At 43.1% G+C, this 17,938-nt stretch overlaps 1 protein-coding gene across 4 annotated transcripts in view; it reads right to left on the bottom strand.

Annotated features, from left to right (window-relative positions):
- Positions 1–244: 244 nt before the first annotated feature.
- The window catches only part of kirrel1a (kirre like nephrin family adhesion molecule 1a), a 36,631-nt gene continuing 18,937 nt past the window's right edge, over positions 245–17,938 (bottom strand). The window contains exons 8-15 of one of the 4 annotated variants that reach the window (XM_057332807.1): positions 17,671–17,816; positions 17,372–17,498; positions 16,921–17,021; positions 6,196–6,412; positions 4,916–5,023; positions 4,571–4,698; positions 3,745–3,858; positions 245–3,641 (exon numbers count right to left, since the gene is read on the bottom strand). In XM_057332807.1, coding sequence (XP_057188790.1) covers positions 3,030–3,641; positions 3,745–3,858; positions 4,571–4,698; positions 4,916–5,023; positions 6,196–6,412; positions 16,921–17,021; positions 17,372–17,498; positions 17,671–17,816 — 1,553 coding nt within the window. In that variant the 3' untranslated portion in view covers positions 245–3,029. The remainder of the gene's footprint in view (positions 3,642–3,744; positions 3,859–4,570; positions 4,699–4,915; positions 5,024–6,195; positions 6,413–16,920; positions 17,022–17,371; positions 17,499–17,670; positions 17,817–17,938) is intronic. The other 3 variants (XM_057332823.1, XM_057332814.1, XM_057332833.1) reach the window with 3 other exon arrangements.

Genomic DNA, 17,938 nt, shown 5'->3' with positions numbered 1-17,938 from the left:
ATTTATCATTTTAGAAAGTTATACCATGTACTTTGATAAATATTGTATCATGGCACTGAATGCTTATTGTATTCATATTGGTATGGCACTTCAAGGTAACATACCTTGTTTGAATTTCACATATGAATCTTACTTAAGATGGCCAAATTCCATCTGATTCTAAAGTTTGCTTTACAGGGGGCACTATTGACAACACAACAAGAATGTCTGCATGCAGTAAATAAACAACATACTCAACCCTTCATTTATTCTTAGAAAAACAGTGCTTTTATTTCTGATATACTGTGAAAAAATAATTACGTAACATTTTTAAAAAATATTGGAAAAAATCAAAAGGAAATTAAAAAATCAATAACTTTTGTTGCACATCTGTCAACCATCTTTCAGCTACCAAGAATAGTACAGTAAGGTCAACGCTTATTTTCTAAGACACAATTATACAGGATACACACTCCTACCAGCAGAAGAAAAGTATTGGAGCAGGAACGTGAGAGTAAATGAACAGATTACATAAAGATTTTCATACTCACTCATTTGCACTCACACACAAAGCACACATCCTCTACACGCACTTCTCTGGCCTTAAGCCAGTTTATAAAGTGAGGGAATATAAAAGTTATGTTTTCCTAAGGCCACTCTTTTTATATTATATGTACTCCTTCATGTTTCTTTCCTTCCTTGATGGAGCTTCAAGTTCTCAGATGGGGGATGCAAATACTGTCCAGTGAGTGGAGTCACATCTCCCTCAAGAGCCATCACACAAGTAATAAATCATCAGTACCAAGGCTGAGTGCAGCTCAGTCAGATATTAAGATGAATCCTTCTGAATTGCTCTTGGAATCATGACATCACACAGCCGAGCTACACACAACTCATCATCCTCTTTGTACCGTACCAAGTCCGAAAGTACCGCCGCAGTGGTGTTTGTCCATTTTCTTCCCGTGATTGGAAACACAACAATACTGCATTTAAAGAGTGCATCGCATTGGATGAAGTAAAATAATACTTTAAGTTGGAATTACACATGGAAAATATTTACAGGGCTCATTTGTTTGCAAAGCATCGAAACGCAGACAAAGACAGAACTATTCGTAGTGACCTCACTGTTCCAAGAACTACTTGTGAGATTGTCTTCATCCTCATGTTCTGATGATCCACATTGGTTTGAAAATGGCATCCTTCGGGCATCTGTTGAAGACAGTTCATAGCCAACGACCATCTCTGGTCCCCGTAAGGTAGGTTTTTTTTGTAAATTGGCAGAATACTTCAAGTTAGTTTGTCTGTGTTTGGCACAAATATCAGGTGTTTGTGTAAGTGAATGAAAAAGCCTTTCAAGCATTTATAAAGTTAAACTTATGCTAGTGCTATCTTTTAATATAAATCACTCCCACTCCTAATTAGTTCCAATTTGATGTTCATAATCTTTAAGACGAATGTGATAGCAGCCTGATCAGTAAGGGTGAGTTTGGATACCTAAGGCTGGATCATACAGTTTAGGACCTTCTCTGCTGTTCTCAACCCACGAACCACCCTGGGTCACTCACGACCTAATAGATTCGCAAACAACAATAACAAACAAATCTGCATATTTTCTTGTTTGTTGAGGTGAATATCACCCAAATAAAGACTGACACTCTATCGTTGAACCTTTGGTCCAGAATCACTTACAGAAAAATGAAGAAAAAAAGATTTTCGGTAATATTCAAAAATTTACGCTCTAGCCTAGTGTGCAAATGAGAGATTACATATCGATTATGAGGGTAATCTAAAATAGAATACTGGAATGCAGTGCAAACAATGGCCCCACTACAAAAGCACCATGGAAAAGAGTGGGGCGTTCTTGTATACGTATATAGATTTATATATAATTCATTGTTCTGAACTATAGTTGATAGTATGATAGTTGTGAACTAAATGGCTGTCATTGACCATGTCTGAAAACTGTTCAGTGGCTTCCTCAAGTGGTCTCCATCATAAAGTTGTCATTTAAAGGGTAATATGGATTATTGCGATTTTTTTTATTTTGCGAAGTGCTTTTTTAAATTGGGTTGGATTGCAATGTTTCGTAGAAGGGATTAGGAACCTGTTGCCCTGTTTATAGATTATGGTACGGTTATTTTGTTGTTGCACTGTAAATATAGTAACCTGTTAAGTGAGGTAGCTCAGCAAGCTGCATAGCCAGGCAAATGCTGATTTACATGAGTTTGTCTCAAAACACTTCTATATGCTTTGGTTGCAAATAATATTAGCTACTACTGTAGCTCATGTGCTCTTCATTTCCTTTGTCAAACATTCATGTGAGAAGAAATAAAAAAAACGTGATTTGGAACATTATTATTTATAGTAGTCCAAACATCTGAGACCACTAGTGAAAGCTCTTCTATTTTGCTTTTACTATAAAAATGTTAATTGTAAATTTTATCAGCATAACAAAGCAAAAAAAATTAAAATGACTTTCAAAATGTGTTAATATGAAAGTCATATAGGGGCATATGGAATTATGCCCTATTTTGCAGTAACAACTGCATGTTAATGGTTTTGGACTTTTTGACCTCACTGTACATTGTGCAATTTGTCATTAAATGTTATGTTTTAGCTGTCGTAAGCATACGGAGAGAAATTGAAGAAGCCATTCAAGAGAATTCATCCATTCGTATCTCTGCAGAGGCCCCTGACTGTTAGCCTAAGAGGCATTCCCTTAATTTCTTATGAATTACTATGCGATCATTATTCGGAGCATTCGCACTATTGGACGTAAGATCTTAGATCTTGACTCCTGTCTCTCCTGATTGTGACATTCGCCACCAGTTCCTGGAGCTAGGAAACAAACACAAAGATGAAAAGAGGATTTTCTCCTGCTCTGCATCCTGTTTTCATTTCTTGGTCTCTGTTCAGACTAAACTTTCTGTTTCATGTACCCTTCATTTATATCTATTTCTGCTCTTTGTATATGTGTAAGTGTGACTGTGTCTACTTATATGGCCAACACTGGCATACCATAAGTGTAACTTTTGCGAAACACTTCCTCCTTACACGTGCGTTTGCATCCTTTGTGTGTGTCGGTGGGAATAATCGGAATGCTGGGAAGTGTAGGAGAACCGCGTGGAACTTCCGTATTTCCCGAGTCCCGTCTCTGGGGTTCCGGTACCTCCTCCAGCTCCGACACTCGGCCCCACCCCGTACATCTCGTACGCTGACCCACCTTCCAATGTGGCAAGGCTGGTCGGAGCAAAACCCATTCTAAACGTTGGATAGTGTGACGGGTAGCCGTAATTATCGTATCCTAGCTGAGGGGTAGAGTCCAAAAGGCTGCAGTCAGCTGGAAAGTCGCTAGTCTGTGGGCCAGAACTGGGTGGGGGCTGCTGAGATTGCCCAGCACGGGTGAAGGTGTTAAACTGGGCGTAGCTGTTGTGCGATAGTCTGGAGGGAGGACGAGGATCATAGCAGCCCGCTCGTGACCCTGGGGCCAAGGTGCTCGGTGTTCCTGGACCTGCAGTCGGAGCTCCTGAGCTACCGCTTACAACTGCAGCGCCTCCTGGCTGGGTGGAGGTGCGATAGTCAGAGTAGTGCATGGATCGGGAGGCTGGACGTCCCTCATCATGGGTGGAAGCTCGCACATTGTAGTAGCCGTTTGTTGGGTCCTGTGAAAAACACACACATTTTCAGGGTACCTCTTGTATGCGACTATAATGACTATACACTTTGTTCTCTCCCACACCGGTAACCTTTGTGTGAGTTATTCACCTTGAGCTCATAGTCCTGGCGAGTGTCCAGCGTGTCGCTGCGCAGCTCCTGTTTGAGGTCTATGTCATCTTTAAAAGGCTGGGAGGAAGGAGAAAGGGTCACAGAAGGTAAAAACTAAACGACAAGAAAGCAACCAAGAGGGGGGAGAATGCAACATAAGAAGGAAAGAGGAAAACCAATAGAAGACCAAAAGAGGAAAAAGAAGGACGTGGAGAAGAGGGAGGTTGAGAGAGAAAGAGGATTAAATTCATCTTTGCAAATGTTATTTCAAAGGAAATCAATTGGAAGAAGTGAAAATAGTTAGTACATATTTATGTTTAATGTAACATGAGGTATCCTTACTCTTGTGATGTGTGTTAGGTGATATTTAGACAGAAAGCATGTATTATGTTATGTGAAATAATTTTAGGGACAGTTCAAATATCTTAAATGTTATGCTCACGAATTCAAAGTTATCAATGACAAATTTCATAAATCACAATTTAAGTTCAAGATTATTTTTTGCTACCTCTTCAACATTTTACAAGACTGTCCAGTTTTTATTTTGAATTTTATAGCATTGTTGACAAATCGATTAGGCAGTTGTGAGATACTAAACTGTTTCCTGAGCCACCATTTCTAGATTCAACTCCAAACGCTTGAATGGAATACTAACTAAATAATAAAAACATAAACTGTCTGTTTGTTTTAAGAAAAGCAATTACTTTATATGGGAGCTACTTATTTTACATAATTCATGTCGTTTATTTTTTAGCTGGTCTTCGCAATCTCAAAGTCCCTCTACATCCTGCAGTTTGTTTCTCTGCTCTCTGTCAGAAGTACTCACTGAGTACATGGCTTTAACCATGCGTGTTGCCGTGGAGATGCTGCCCGAGTCTTCCTCCAGGCTGTGGGTTTCTTTATTTATGGTCTCTACCTTGATATCTGGCTTGCCGAGCGTGACCCCACGACGACCTGGAAAATAAACATCCCAAGTACACATCTGATTCATGACAGCCCTAAACATGTGCTTTGACGTTTTTGTTGTCGTAATGGATGTTTTAACATCTAGTAAAACAACACATGCCTTGGATTTTAATTGTTTTTTTTTAATAATTACCATTATAAATAAATGGTATAATTTAATGTCTTTCCTCAGAAAAGGTATTGTCTGTGAGTTTTGATAACTTACTTCCTTTGCGTTGCCTGTATAAGAACAGCACTAATGCTAGTAAACACAGAAGAAGTAGAATGGAACAGCCTACAGTGCCTCCTGCAATGATCCCGACTGGCACTATTTCTAAAGCAAAAAAAAAACACACACAGCAAAAGAGAAGAGTTAAAATCCTCAACAGTGTGCCAGTTGTCAGAGCATATTAAAATGGCTGTCAAACGATTAATCGAGATTAATCACATCCAGGATAAAAGTGTATACATTTAAGAAAAATATAAAATTAATGTATATAATTTCAATTATTAGTAAATATAGATAAATACATCTAAAAAATGCCTAAATATTTAACATGTGTAACGAGGAAGGCGGGACGAGAGCCGTGAGGCAACGAAGCGGGGCCGGTGGCGTGAGTGATAGTGGGAATCAGCTGTGCGCACACCGGTCCCGCATGTCTCACGGAGGAGATCGGGAGCATAAGAGGACGAGCGACAGGACTACGGACGAGAGAGGACCGGGTCCCGACATGTGTTAAGTTTGTATTTATGTTCTTGTGGCCTTTTATTTCCGTGTTATTGTTTGTTTATTTTATTAAAGTTTTTGAATGTTCGCTGGTTCCCGCCTCCTTCCTTCCCTACTTTGAACTGTATTACAACATGTATGTGTATGTTTTGTGTTTATAAATACAATATATGCACAGTACACAGACATACAGTATATTATATAAACACAAAATTTTATTTTGGATGCGATAAATCACGATTAATCGTTTGACAGCCCTAAAAATGTAAACTCTTAAGCTATTTATTACTGTATGCCTGAAACTAACGCCTAAACCAACATGTTGATCCACATTTTTAAGCTGGTCTGGTGCTGGTCTACAGTAGCAGGTGGTCCAACAAGGCCTAGCGAACACAGATTACGCTGTGTGACTGCATTGACTGCATTGTCTAATAAGGGGCAGCCGTGGCCTAATGGTTAGAGAGTCGGACTCGTGACCAGAAGGTTGCCGGTTCAATTCGTCGGGTAACGACTGAGGTGCCCTTGAGCAAGGCACCTTACCCCTATTTGTGCAGCAGTGATAGCTGCCCACTGCTCCGGATGTACGTGTGTTTACCACTTGCTGTGCGTGTGTTCACTACTCTCTGGATGGGTTAAATGCAGAGGTCACATTTCGGGTATGGGTCACCATATCTGACTAATAGGTCACTTCACTTCTAAAAGTAACGAGTAATGCCAGTAGAGTAGAGAAAGTATGTTCTCAGGAAGCATTGACCCAGGTTTATTGCATATAGCCTCACCAGTCTCTTCCAGCGTGATGATCATGGTCCCAGGTCCAAATGAATTCCATGCTGTGCAGTTGTATGTAGACTGGAAGTCTGACTCCATGATGTTGTTGATGGTTAGGGTGGACAGAACAGCTCCACCCTGAGTGGTCAGTTTGCTTTGCTCCACTGTGTATCGTTCTGACAGGGTCCCCTTCTCTTTTTCCCACACATTCTCTTTCCACGCCCATACCTGGACACACACAGATTAACCATGAGCACAAATATTTCTCAAACATGAGCGAAACACAAAATATAGCTTTAAGGTCTACAAAGTACAAAAAACAACAAACAATTATATATATATATATATATTATATATATATATATACTGTATATATATATATATATGTAGTGAAATACATCTTAGCGTCTAGACGCCACGCCCAGTTATCGGAGCGTGTCATTTAGTGGGTGTATATAAGAGGGTTGCTCAGGATCGAGGGATGTTGCGTCATTGTTTCAGCCGACTTCCGAGTGTGGTCTGGTGCTCCGCTGCCTGGTGTGGGGGTAGGTGTGTAGACAATTTTTCACTCTTTCGCTTCGTTGATTTATTTGATCACTTATGCCATATTTTTGGGGAAAAGCTGGTGTCTATTCGGTGCTTTCATTGGCCGTGCCGAGTGTTGGTTTTGCCATCTGCGACGATATCCCCGCTTAAAGAATCTGAGTTGCTGGTGCGTGGCTACTGTCTTTGATCGGTAGGTAGATGCCTATACTCCCTTTATCTTTTGAATGTCGTACGCCGAGTAAATATATCGGTCTGTTTATTTATTTCTGCGCAGCATTGAGGTGCTGTCTGCCGAATGGGTGGCGTGTTTCCTGCATGCGGGTGTGTAGGGCTCAGTTATTAGTGTGACGATCGCCATAAATGGTATGTGAATTCATTGTTTTATTCTCTCTGTGTATTGTAGATGTACGCCAGTGCGTTGGTGCATTTAATGGTGGTTTGATGCTGCAGGGAATGACACTAACGCTGCTGTTTTGTTTTATCTTAATTTAGTTTTGGTTTTGTTTGGTTGTTTTATTTTTATTTTTTGGCAACTACTACTGACCAGGGAGCTCCCTGTTTGCTTGCTGACCTGGCTATCAGCCAGACAGTGGGGTGTTGTGGTTTCCCCATTTGTGGTTGCTCTCCAGTTCGTAAGGGTGGCTTGACCAAGTCGGCTGCATGTAGCTCCTTATGTTTGGGGCGATTAAAGCACTTTATCCCTGTCTTCACCATTGATGCTATGCATTTCTTGGACTGAGTTGGAAAACCAAGCCGATTACATTACCGTTGCATTTGCTTGGGTGGGATTGTTCCAGGTTGGAGGGTTGGGTTGTCTTTATTTCTTTATTTTACTTTAGAAACGTTATTTGTCTATGTTGCTTTAAGTTTTGTTTTGTGGAATTATTTCTTTGTTTGTTTTCAGGAACTGGGGAGGACCAGAGGGGGGCAGGCTAGTTGTCCTGAGCTTTGAGCTTTCTTCGACTGATTGTGGTTTCCTGTTGACCTGGATTGTAGTGGATTTCACCTGAGTGCATTGCCTTTGGGGTTCTTTATGCACGTGTGTGTTCCAGTTGGAGGCCGGTCACCTAGCTTGCCTCACCTCTGGGGTGCCTCAGTTCTTTCTTTTATTCTTTCTTTTCTTTTTTGGGGGTTAAATGTTTAAGTATATTTTCCGTGGAGGAACTTGTGCGCCTATGGTTTAGGCAGCAGTGCCCTCTTTTTTGTTAAATTTCTTTGTGAGCCTCAAGAGGGTCACTGGTCATTTTTTTAAAATTATTTTGATTATTTAATAAAGTGTATTATGATTACAATGTCCATGCCTCATGGTCTTTGTTAATTTAGAGATAAGAACCTGTGTGTCCTCTATTTGTATTTCCCAGGTAGTTATACTGGGTGGCGTAGTCGTTAAAACTCATTGCCCCTCGGGGCTCCTCCATCAAAGCTGTATATTGCCACATTTGGCGTAGTCGGCAGGGTCTACTTTCTTGACCGTATGAGGTGTGGATATTGATTAAGTGATTGCGCAGTGTGTGTGGCTGCTTGTATTTTTTTTCTATCTCTTTTTCAGAAGCAAAACAGCAGTGTTAGAGGTATTTGGTGAGCTCTGATTGGGTTCTGTTTCTCTAAGGTTTTGGTGAGTGTGCTTGCATTATGGACGATGAACTTCAGGAATTGCGAGAGCTCGTAACCCAGTTACGAGCTGATAATTTAAGATTGCGACAAGAACCACCCCCAATGAGTTCACCCGGCCCTAGTAGTGATTCTTCTAGCATGTCTGGACTACCGGGGCTCCCATCTAGATCCCTAGCGGAGCGATTTGTATTCATCCCTAGGGATAGGAAGTGTCCTAACTTCAATGGGAGGTCGGGTATTGGAGTAACCGAGTGGGTAGAGGAAGTGCAGGCCTGTATGCGGGCACGTCACCTATCCGTGTCAGATCAGGCATTATTTTTATTTGATCATTTGGAAGGGGAGGCCCGGGACGAGATTCGGTATCGGCCTGCTCAAGAACGTGACGATCCAACGAAAATTATCGCTGCGTTAAAAGAATTATATGGCTGTTCTCAGTCCTATATTGCATTGCAGGAGGCATTCTTCTCCAGAAGACAGCAGGAGGGGGAGACTTTGTTGGAGTTCTCTCTTGCTCTTATGGGTCTTCTCGAGAAGGTAAAACAACAGTCACCAAGTGTAATGTCAAATGCGGAGGTGCTTTTACGGGATCAGTTCGTTGAGCATGTTTTAGATGGTACCCTTCGACGTGAATTGAAGCAGCTGGTGCGCCGCCAACCTACTGCCACTCTATTGGACGTGCGTAGTGACGCCATTAGGTGGGAGCGAGAGGGTATGCCGGGTGGGGCTAGGGGTCGTAGCCATTCAGTCCCTGTAGCGCATGGGTTTCAATATGGTGTCCAAAGTGGCACTTGCTCACCGAGGGAAAAGTCCCAGTGGTCTGAGATGAGCGAGCTTAGAGAATTGTTAAAACTTCAGCAAGAGCAATTAGTCCAGCTTACCAAAAGTGTCGCCCAGTTACGTGAATTACCCCCTGGTATGCGCTCTGTTCGTAATGATTTTGTGATATGTCGGAGATGTCAAAAACCAGGTCATTTTGCACGGGAGTGTAGGGAGAAGCGTGTTCCCCCTCATCCTCCGCGGTTAGATCGGACGGACACCAGGGCTTCGGACGATGGACGGTAGGCTTCGGAAAACTAGTTCCCACAGTGTTGTTGAGCCACAATTCGGGTGGGGACAATGAGGGCTCTGTTAGGTTGGTAAGGAATGGCCCCGGGCCAAATTTAATGTCATCTTACCCCCATTTGGTGGTTCTCATGGGTGGCGTATCAGTGCCGTGTTTAGTAGACACTGGTTTGATGGTGTCCACCATCACAGAAAGCTGTTTTCGAGAATATTTTGAGCCGTGGGATCAGGAACGTCTTAAGACCTGCCAATGGTTACAGCTTAGGGCTGCGAATGGGTTGTCTATCCCTTACATAGGTTACATCGAACTAGATATAGAACTGTGACAGGTTGGTTACGAGATGTGGAGTGCTGGTGGTCCGAGATCCTCCTGGTGGTATCTGTGCCCGATCCCCTGGCGTGCTGGGTATGAATGTCTTGGGGCGGTGCTACCAGGAGCTTTTCGGACAGTATGGGCCTTCTCTTTTCGAGTTGCCTTCGGTATCTGGTGCTTCTCAGAAGGTGGTTCAGGCATTGCAGCACTGTCATCGGGCGAGCGCGCAACTGCCTACGGAAGGGACCGGTAGGGTAAAGGTACGGGGCCCTCGAGCGGGTCGTATACCAGGTGGCACGATGAAATTAATAGCAGCCACCTGTTCAGAGACATATTCTAGTGGTACAGTACTTTTTGAACCATTGGAGTCAGGGCTTCCTGTGGGATTATTGGCCTCTCCGGCCCTTGTTCAAGTGACAAGAGGTACGGCGTACATCCCTGTTGTTAATGTAGGGACCACGGATGCGTTGCTGTTTCCTCGTAGGGTGATTGGCATGCTAACGGGGGTGTACATTGTTAGTCAGCCCACAGGTGTCGCAGAGATTAGGCCCACATCAGGAACAATGTGTTCGATTGACGTTCAGTTGGGTGCTCCAACCATGCAGGGACGGATAGCGGGCATAGATTTGTCTTTATTACCGGCAGAGGAGCAGGCGAAGGTTAGGGCCCTCCTCCTGAGGTATCAAATGGTCTTCTCTGTTGATGAGGGAGATTTGGGATGCACTGACCTAATCTCACATGACATTCCTCTATTAGATGATGCTCCCGTTCGGCAACGGTACCGGCGTATACCTCCTTCCGAATACGAAGTGGTGCGAGCACATATCAATCAGTTGTTGGAGGCGCAGGTGATTCGGGAGAGTTGTAGCCCGTATGCCTCTCCAATAGTCCTGGTCAAAAAGAAAGACAGTAGCCTACACATGTGCGTGGACTACCACCAGTTAAACGTTAAGACCCGGAAGGATGCGTTTCCCTTACCCCGCATAGAGGAGTCACTGGATACGTTGACCGGTGCACGCTGGTTTTCCACTATGGATTTAACCAGCGGTTATAACCAGGTTCCGGTCACCGAGGGGGACAAGCCTAAAACTGCCTTTTTCACACCATTCGGGCTATTCGAATGGAATCGAATGCCGTTTGGGTTGTGCAATGCCCCCGGTACGTTCCAGCGACTCATGGAGCGCTTGTTTGGGGACCAGCAGTGTCAGTCCTTGCTACTTTATCTAGACGATATTATAGTGTTCTCTTCTATTGAGCAGCATCTGGAGCGGTTGGAGGTGGTTTTGAGCCGGCTGAAACGGGAAGGACTTAAGGCTAAGCTGGAAAAGTGTACATTTCTACAGTCAGAGGTTAGCTATCTGGGTCATGCAATTTCCGCTGAAGGTGTGTCCACCGACCCGAGTAAAACACGAGTAGTGACTGAATGGCATCGTCCATCTAACGCTACAGAGCTTCGTTCCTTCTTGGGCTTTGCAAGCTATTACCGTCGTTTTGTCGAGGGGTTTGAGAAAGTCGCAGCCCCTCTTCACTGACTGGTGGCAGAGTTCTCGGATGGTAAAAAAAAAAAAACAGGTTGGTCTGGGGTTTACTGATGCTTGGAGTGAGCAGTGTGAGGAGAGCTTTGAGGAGTTAAAGCGGCGACTTACCTCGACCCCAGTGCTTGCATATGCTGACTTTTCCCGGCCATTCATCATGGAGGTAGATGCCAGCCATGGAGGATTGGGGGCAGTCCTCTCCCAGGAACAGGAAGGTCAGGTGCGTCCTGTTGCATATGCGAGCCGTAGTCTGAGGCCCACGGAGCGCAACATGTCCAACTACAGTTCTATGAAGTTGGAGTTTGTGGCGCTCAAGTGGGCCATGACCGAAAAATTTCGGGAGTACTTGTGGGGCAGTCGTTGTGTGGTTTTTACAGATAACAACCCCCTCAGCCACTTGTTTACTGCAAAGCTGGGGGCCGCTGAGCAGCGATGGGCGGTGCAGTTGGCGGCATTTAATTTCGAAATACGTTATCGTTCAGGGAAAAGTAACCGAAATGCGGATGCTCTTTCCCGGCAGTATTCCCCCGAAAGGGGAGGGATTGGTGGATTAATGCCAGGAACTGTATTACCAGCCCCTTTGCAGCAGGCTTTTGAAGGTAAACCAGCAGAACAGGTACGACAATCTATGATTGTTACAGTGCCAGGTTATTCGTTGGGGGACTTGGGGGTATTACAGGCGGCAGATCTGGTGATTTCTGAGGTTTTACAGTTCTGGAGGCAGAATGTACGCCCGGGGCGTGAGGAACGTCAGCAAATGTCCCCATCAGCTTTGACATGGTTGCGCCAGTGGGATCGTCTGCGGGAGAAAGATGGAGTGTTATATCATCGGGTTTATTGTCCGAATGGTGGGGCAGAGATTCTACAGCTGCTCCTGCCTGCGGCATTGAAGTTCGAGGTGTTTAACCTTTTACATCAGCAGCATGGGCATCAGGGCATAGAGCGCACGGTTGAGTTGATTAGGAGGAGGTGTTATTGGCCTGGCCTGGCATCCGACGTGGCCCGTTGGTGCCGGGAATGCGAGAGGTGCCAGTCAGCTAAGGACACTCAGCCCTCAGCCCTCAGCTCAAAGCTTCATGGGTCATCTTTTGGCCTCCCGGCCAAATGAAATTTTGGCTGTTGATTTTACGGTGCTGGAGCCATCGAGAGCAGGTATTGAGAATGTCCTTGTAATAACAGATGTATAGTGTATAGTGTAACAACAGTGTAACTGTTATGTTTAGGCCTTGGGAATTAACCTAGGTTGTTCTGGTTGATTAATCACCGGGGCGGCGATTCAAAAGTAGGGGACGGATTGTAGTGAAATACATTTTAGCGTCTAGACGCCACGCCCGGTTATCGGAGCGTGTCATTTAGTGGGTGTATATAAGAGGGTTGCTCAGGATCGAGGGATGTTGCGTCATTGTTTCCGCCGACTTCCGAGTGTGGTCTGGTGCTCCACTGCCTGGTGTGGGGGTAGGTGTGTAGACAATTTTTCACTCTTTCGCTTCGTTGATTTATTTGATCACTTATGCCATCTTTTGGGGGAAAAGCTGGTGTCTATTCGGTGCTTTCATTGGCCGTGCGGAGTGTTGGTTTTGCCATCTGCGACGATATCCCCGCTTAAAGAATCTGAGTTGCTGGTGCGTGGCTACTGTCTTTGATCAGTAGGTAGATGCCTATACTCCCTTTATCTTTTGAATGTCGTACGCCGAGTAAATATATCGGTCTGATTATTTATTTCTGCGCAGCATTGAGGTGCTGTCTGCCGAATGGGTGGCGTGTTTCCTGCATGCGGGTATGTAGGGCTCAGTTATTAGTGTGACGATCGCCATAAATGGTATGTGAATTCATTGTTTTATTCTCTCTGTGTATTGTAGATGTACGCCAGTGCGTTGGTGCATTTAATGGCGGTTTGATGCTGCAGGGAATGACACTAACGCTGCTGTTTTGTTTTATCTTAATTTAGTTTTGTTTTTGTTTGGTTGTTTTATTTTTATTTTTTTGGCAACTACTACTGACCAGGGAGCTCCCTGTTTGCTTGCTGACCTGGCTATCAGCCAGACAGTGGGGTGTTGTGGTTTCCCCATTTGTGGTTGCTCTCCAGTTCGTAAGGGTGGCTTGACCAAGTCGGCTGCATGTAGCTCCTTATGTTTGGGGCGATTAAAGCACTTTATCCCTGTCTTCACCATTGATGCTATGCATTTCTTGGACTGAGTTGGAAAACCAAGCCGATTACATTACCGTTGCATTTGCTTGGGTGGGATTGTTCCAGGTTGGAGGGTTGGGTTGTCTTTATTTCTTTATTTTACTTTAGAAACGTTATTTGTCTATGTTGCTTTAAGTTTTGTTTTGTGGAATTATTTCTTTGTTTGTTTGTTTGTTTGTTTTCAGGAACTGGGGAGGACCAGAGGGGGGCGGGCTAGTTGTCCTGAGCTTTGAGCTTTCTTCGACTGATTGTGGTTTCCTGTTGACCTGGATTGTAGTGGATTTCACCTGTGTGCATTGCCTTTGGGGTTCTTTATGCACGTGTGTGTTCCAGTTGGAGGCCGGTCACCTAGCTTGCCTCACCTCTGGGGTGCCTCAGTTCTTTATTTTATTCTTTCTTTTCTTTTTTGGGGGTTAAATGTTTAAGTATATTTTCCGTGGAGGAACTTGTGCGCCTATGGTTTAGGCAGCAGTGCCCTCTTTTTTGTTAAATTTCTTTATGAGCCTCAAGAGGGTCACGGGTCATTTTTTTTAATTATTTTGATTATTTAATAAAGTGTATTATGATTACAATGTCCATGCCTCACGGTCGTTGTTAATTTAGAGATCAGAACCTGTGTGTCCTCTATTTGTATTTCCCAGGTAGTTATACTGGGTGGTGTAGTCGTTAAAACTCATTGCCCCTCGGGGCTCCTCCATCAAAGCCGTATATTGCCACATATATATTTGGATGCCAGTTGGCACGTACAGTGCAAAGTAATATGTTGTGTAATATTACTATAGAATGCTTTCCTATAAAGCTACATGCAACACTTATTACTGTACTTCCACTATAGTGAAATTTTACATAGATAAACCATTGACACGCAATTATAAAAGAGTACTTTACAATAAGTACCAGTCTACCTGGAAAATAACTAGCATAAAAAGTAAATACATAATACAATCAGTAACAGGTCCTACTTTCAAATGGACTAAAATAGTACAGTACACAATCTGTAAATTTAGTGGATGAGTAAAACAAGAGTTCCAATTTAAATATTTAGGCTTTAAAAGCATATTCAAATGCCTAAAAGTCACTAAACTGTATCTGTTTCTTATGTCTGACCCGTGCACACACATTTCACGCAAGTAATGGGATAAATGGCCTTTCCGTGCTTCAACATGGGGTGGAGTAAAAAAGTGAAAGCCACTAAAAATTATTGTATTCATGTTGAGCTGTGAGAATATTAAAAAATGCATACCTCCACATGTTCATGGTAAGCCTCCATTTACCTCACAAACTACAACATTTGAAAAGGCCACAGCATTAAAAGGAATGACTGCTGTGTTCCTTTATTTCATATTTCATAAATCTATTTCTGGAGATGCATTGGGGCCTTAGCTGTAAATCACTCTAAATTAGAATCATTCATACGTCTTGAAATGGGTTGGATACAAAAGCCAGCGCTACAGGAGAACCATATACAAACACCATAGAGTGCTTGTTTAACGCAGGTCTAGTTTCAGTTGTTCTTATAGGAATATACCGGCTTTAAAATAACAATATATGCTGTTAATCATCACACACAATAACAGTTTGTACAAAGAAAAACACCCCGACAGTTGGGTGCTTACGATTGAAAGCTAGGCTAACACCTCCCATATTTCCTTGCAGAATTCCAATGTGAGTGGATTTTGTCAGCACATGTTTGTTTTTAAAAAATGTGGGACATGTGGAAATTGATTTAAATTGTATTTTACCTGGAAAATTTCTTTCAAATGAGAAATGCATTAATTCAGGAATTAATTCATCCAAGAATAAAAATTCTCATTTTTGACCTTCACCATGTCTCAGATCTTTCTCCTAAAATGTATTTGGAGAAATGAAATTCATGCAGTACAAGAAGCTTTAAGGTTACGTGTTTAGATTGTAAACCTCTAGAAGTAACACATGTGAAATTACCACCCAGGGAGCAGTTGGAGGATCGATGCCTTGCTCAAGGGTCTCACCTCAACCTGGTATTTAAGGTGGAGGAGAGCGCTGATCATTCATTCCCCCCACCTACAATCCCTGCTGGTACTGAGACTCAAACCGGCAACGTTTGGGTTACAAGTCCAAGTCTCTAACCATTAGGCCACAACTGCCCCACAAGGGGAATACATGTGCATTTTCTCCATCTAATCTCATCAATGTCTATGAACAGTTATGATGTCCAAGTGATGTTATTAGGAATGTTTAGGATGTCTTAGCGAGAGGCTAAGGATAAGAAACTTCTAAAGCTTTCTCATACGTAGCACCTAAACTCTGGAATAGCCTCCCCGATACTATTCGAGGGTCAGACACACTCTCCCAATTTAAATCTAGATTAAAGACACATCTTTTCAGCCAAGCATTCACTAATACATAGCTAATGAACAGCAGCTACGCTAATTATTATCTTTCTGCCCTCGCCTCGGGATGCCCATCCCGAGGTAGGGAGAGATTCCGCCAGGCCCAGATGATATGCCCATCCCCAACTAGAGATTACGCCAGCTACATTGGAAAATCCCGTGCCATCCTCCTGTGAGAGCCTGCGGACTGACTGACCAGCCCAGCTCCATCCAAGGCAATTCCACCACCACCTAAGGAAAAGGCGACCATCTGACAGCTCAGCTCAGACAATTCCATCCCCAACCGAGAGCAAAGACGGACTACTTGTCACATTATTGCTAAATTTACAATACTTGGTATTTAATGCTAAACTTACATCACATGACAGCAGTTTGAAGTTATGGCTGCACTCAGTGACTTTGATTGGAGGTTGCTGGGTGGGTGTTTGTAGGGAGTGGGGGGGCTTGTTGGTTGTGGTTCGGGGCGTTTCATTTGTTGGGACTGTGTGGGTCTGGTCTGGTTGGTCTTGTTGTGGTCGATGTCGGACAACAGAGGAATAAAGTTAATTATGCCATTACTATTTTTCCCTTGTTGTTCCTCTGTTGTCTGTTGTTGATCGCGGAATGGGACCGGGTTGGACCTGCACGGTTTCGGCGGGTGGGGCTTCCTAGGTCGCGGCTCGTGGGCTCTCCCTGTTCTTCATGGACGTTGCTCGGTGGCTTTGGTCGGGGTCACTGAGTGCAGCTATGACACGTCAGAGGAGATCTGGCCCTCCCGGCTGAGCCTGGTTTCTACCGTGTTTTTTTTTTCTCCATTTATTCATCATTGGAGTTTGGGTTCATCGCCACAGCAGTGCAGTGTTGGCTTGCTCACCGGGAGACTGCATTTATTTATTTATTCATTTATTTATTAGATATTATTTATTATAATGATCTTGCTTGGTCTATACACACCATGCACTGTGCTGTGTTTTACCTTTCTGTGTTTTTCTTATTTGCTCCTGTAAAGCTGCTTTGGAACAATGCACATTGTGAAAAGCGCTATATAAATAAAATTGAATTTAATTGAATTGAATTAAATGCAATTAACATGAATGCAATGTAACTTAATATCAAGATGAACTTACAATTTTGTCTGGGGGAGGGGTGCTGGCAATATAACACTTGACTTCTCCCCTTTCTCCTCGAACTGCATACTGGACTGGTTCACTTGAGATAATGGGTGGTCCTGAACAAAGGGAGAAATGCATTAACAGCACAAAATCCTGTACAAAGGCAACTACTTATATATGAAGGTCCCCAAAGCTTAGTTAGAAGACTATGTAATTTGTTTCGAAAAAGGCATCTGCCAAATGGAATGTAAATGTCAATGTTGTACTATTATGCATAGACCGCAATGTAAAGTACATCACTGGTTCTATTTTTCGTTTAGCTTCCTGATATTTCTTTGGAGATTAAGTGGCAAACCAGTACGAAAATTGTTTATCAAACAAAAATAAAACTATATGTATATCCTTACAGTCAAAGAGTAAAATGCTCAAACCGAATGCCCATGTATTCCCCTTGTGCTGTACTGACCATTGACAGTGAGTGTGACCTCTGTCTCGCCCACTCCGATCCTGGGCACAATGGCCTTACAAACATACTGACCAGCATCTGCTTGACTTACTGACTTCAGATAAAGCTGGTTATTATTACTCAATACCTGGGTGAGAGTGAGAAAGAGACAAAGAATGAGTGACAGACAGAAAGTAAACACTATTACATTGATGCACATTGATTTCATTGATGCACATTAATTTCGTAAACGAGCCCCAATATGTGTATATCTTAGGAATGAAAGAAAAGATTGCAAATGTAACAGAAAGGAAACTTGCTTCAGAAAGGTTGCTCACCATGCTTGAACCCTTTTTTGTCCAGGTGAGTGTGAGCGGAGGATTTCCTGCCCACTTGCAGTTAAGAGTGACATCTGAATCCATATCCACTGTTACTGGTTTGGGCTCTACCACCAGGATAGGACCAACTGCATTTTGAAAAACAGACAAAGAAAAGATTTTTCTTCAGTTTTGTATGATGGTGTTCCACAAAACAGCGAGTAGACAAATTGTAGCTATAATTGCTTAAATCGGTTTGAAAATCAATATG

Source organism: Triplophysa rosa, linkage group LG1 (assembly GCF_024868665.1).
Source record: "Triplophysa rosa linkage group LG1, Trosa_1v2, whole genome shotgun sequence".
Lineage (NCBI taxonomy): Eukaryota > Metazoa > Chordata > Actinopteri > Cypriniformes > Nemacheilidae > Triplophysa > Triplophysa rosa.
Note: the sequence above shows the minus strand (reverse complement) of the source record. Positions and strands in the feature narration are given on the sequence as shown.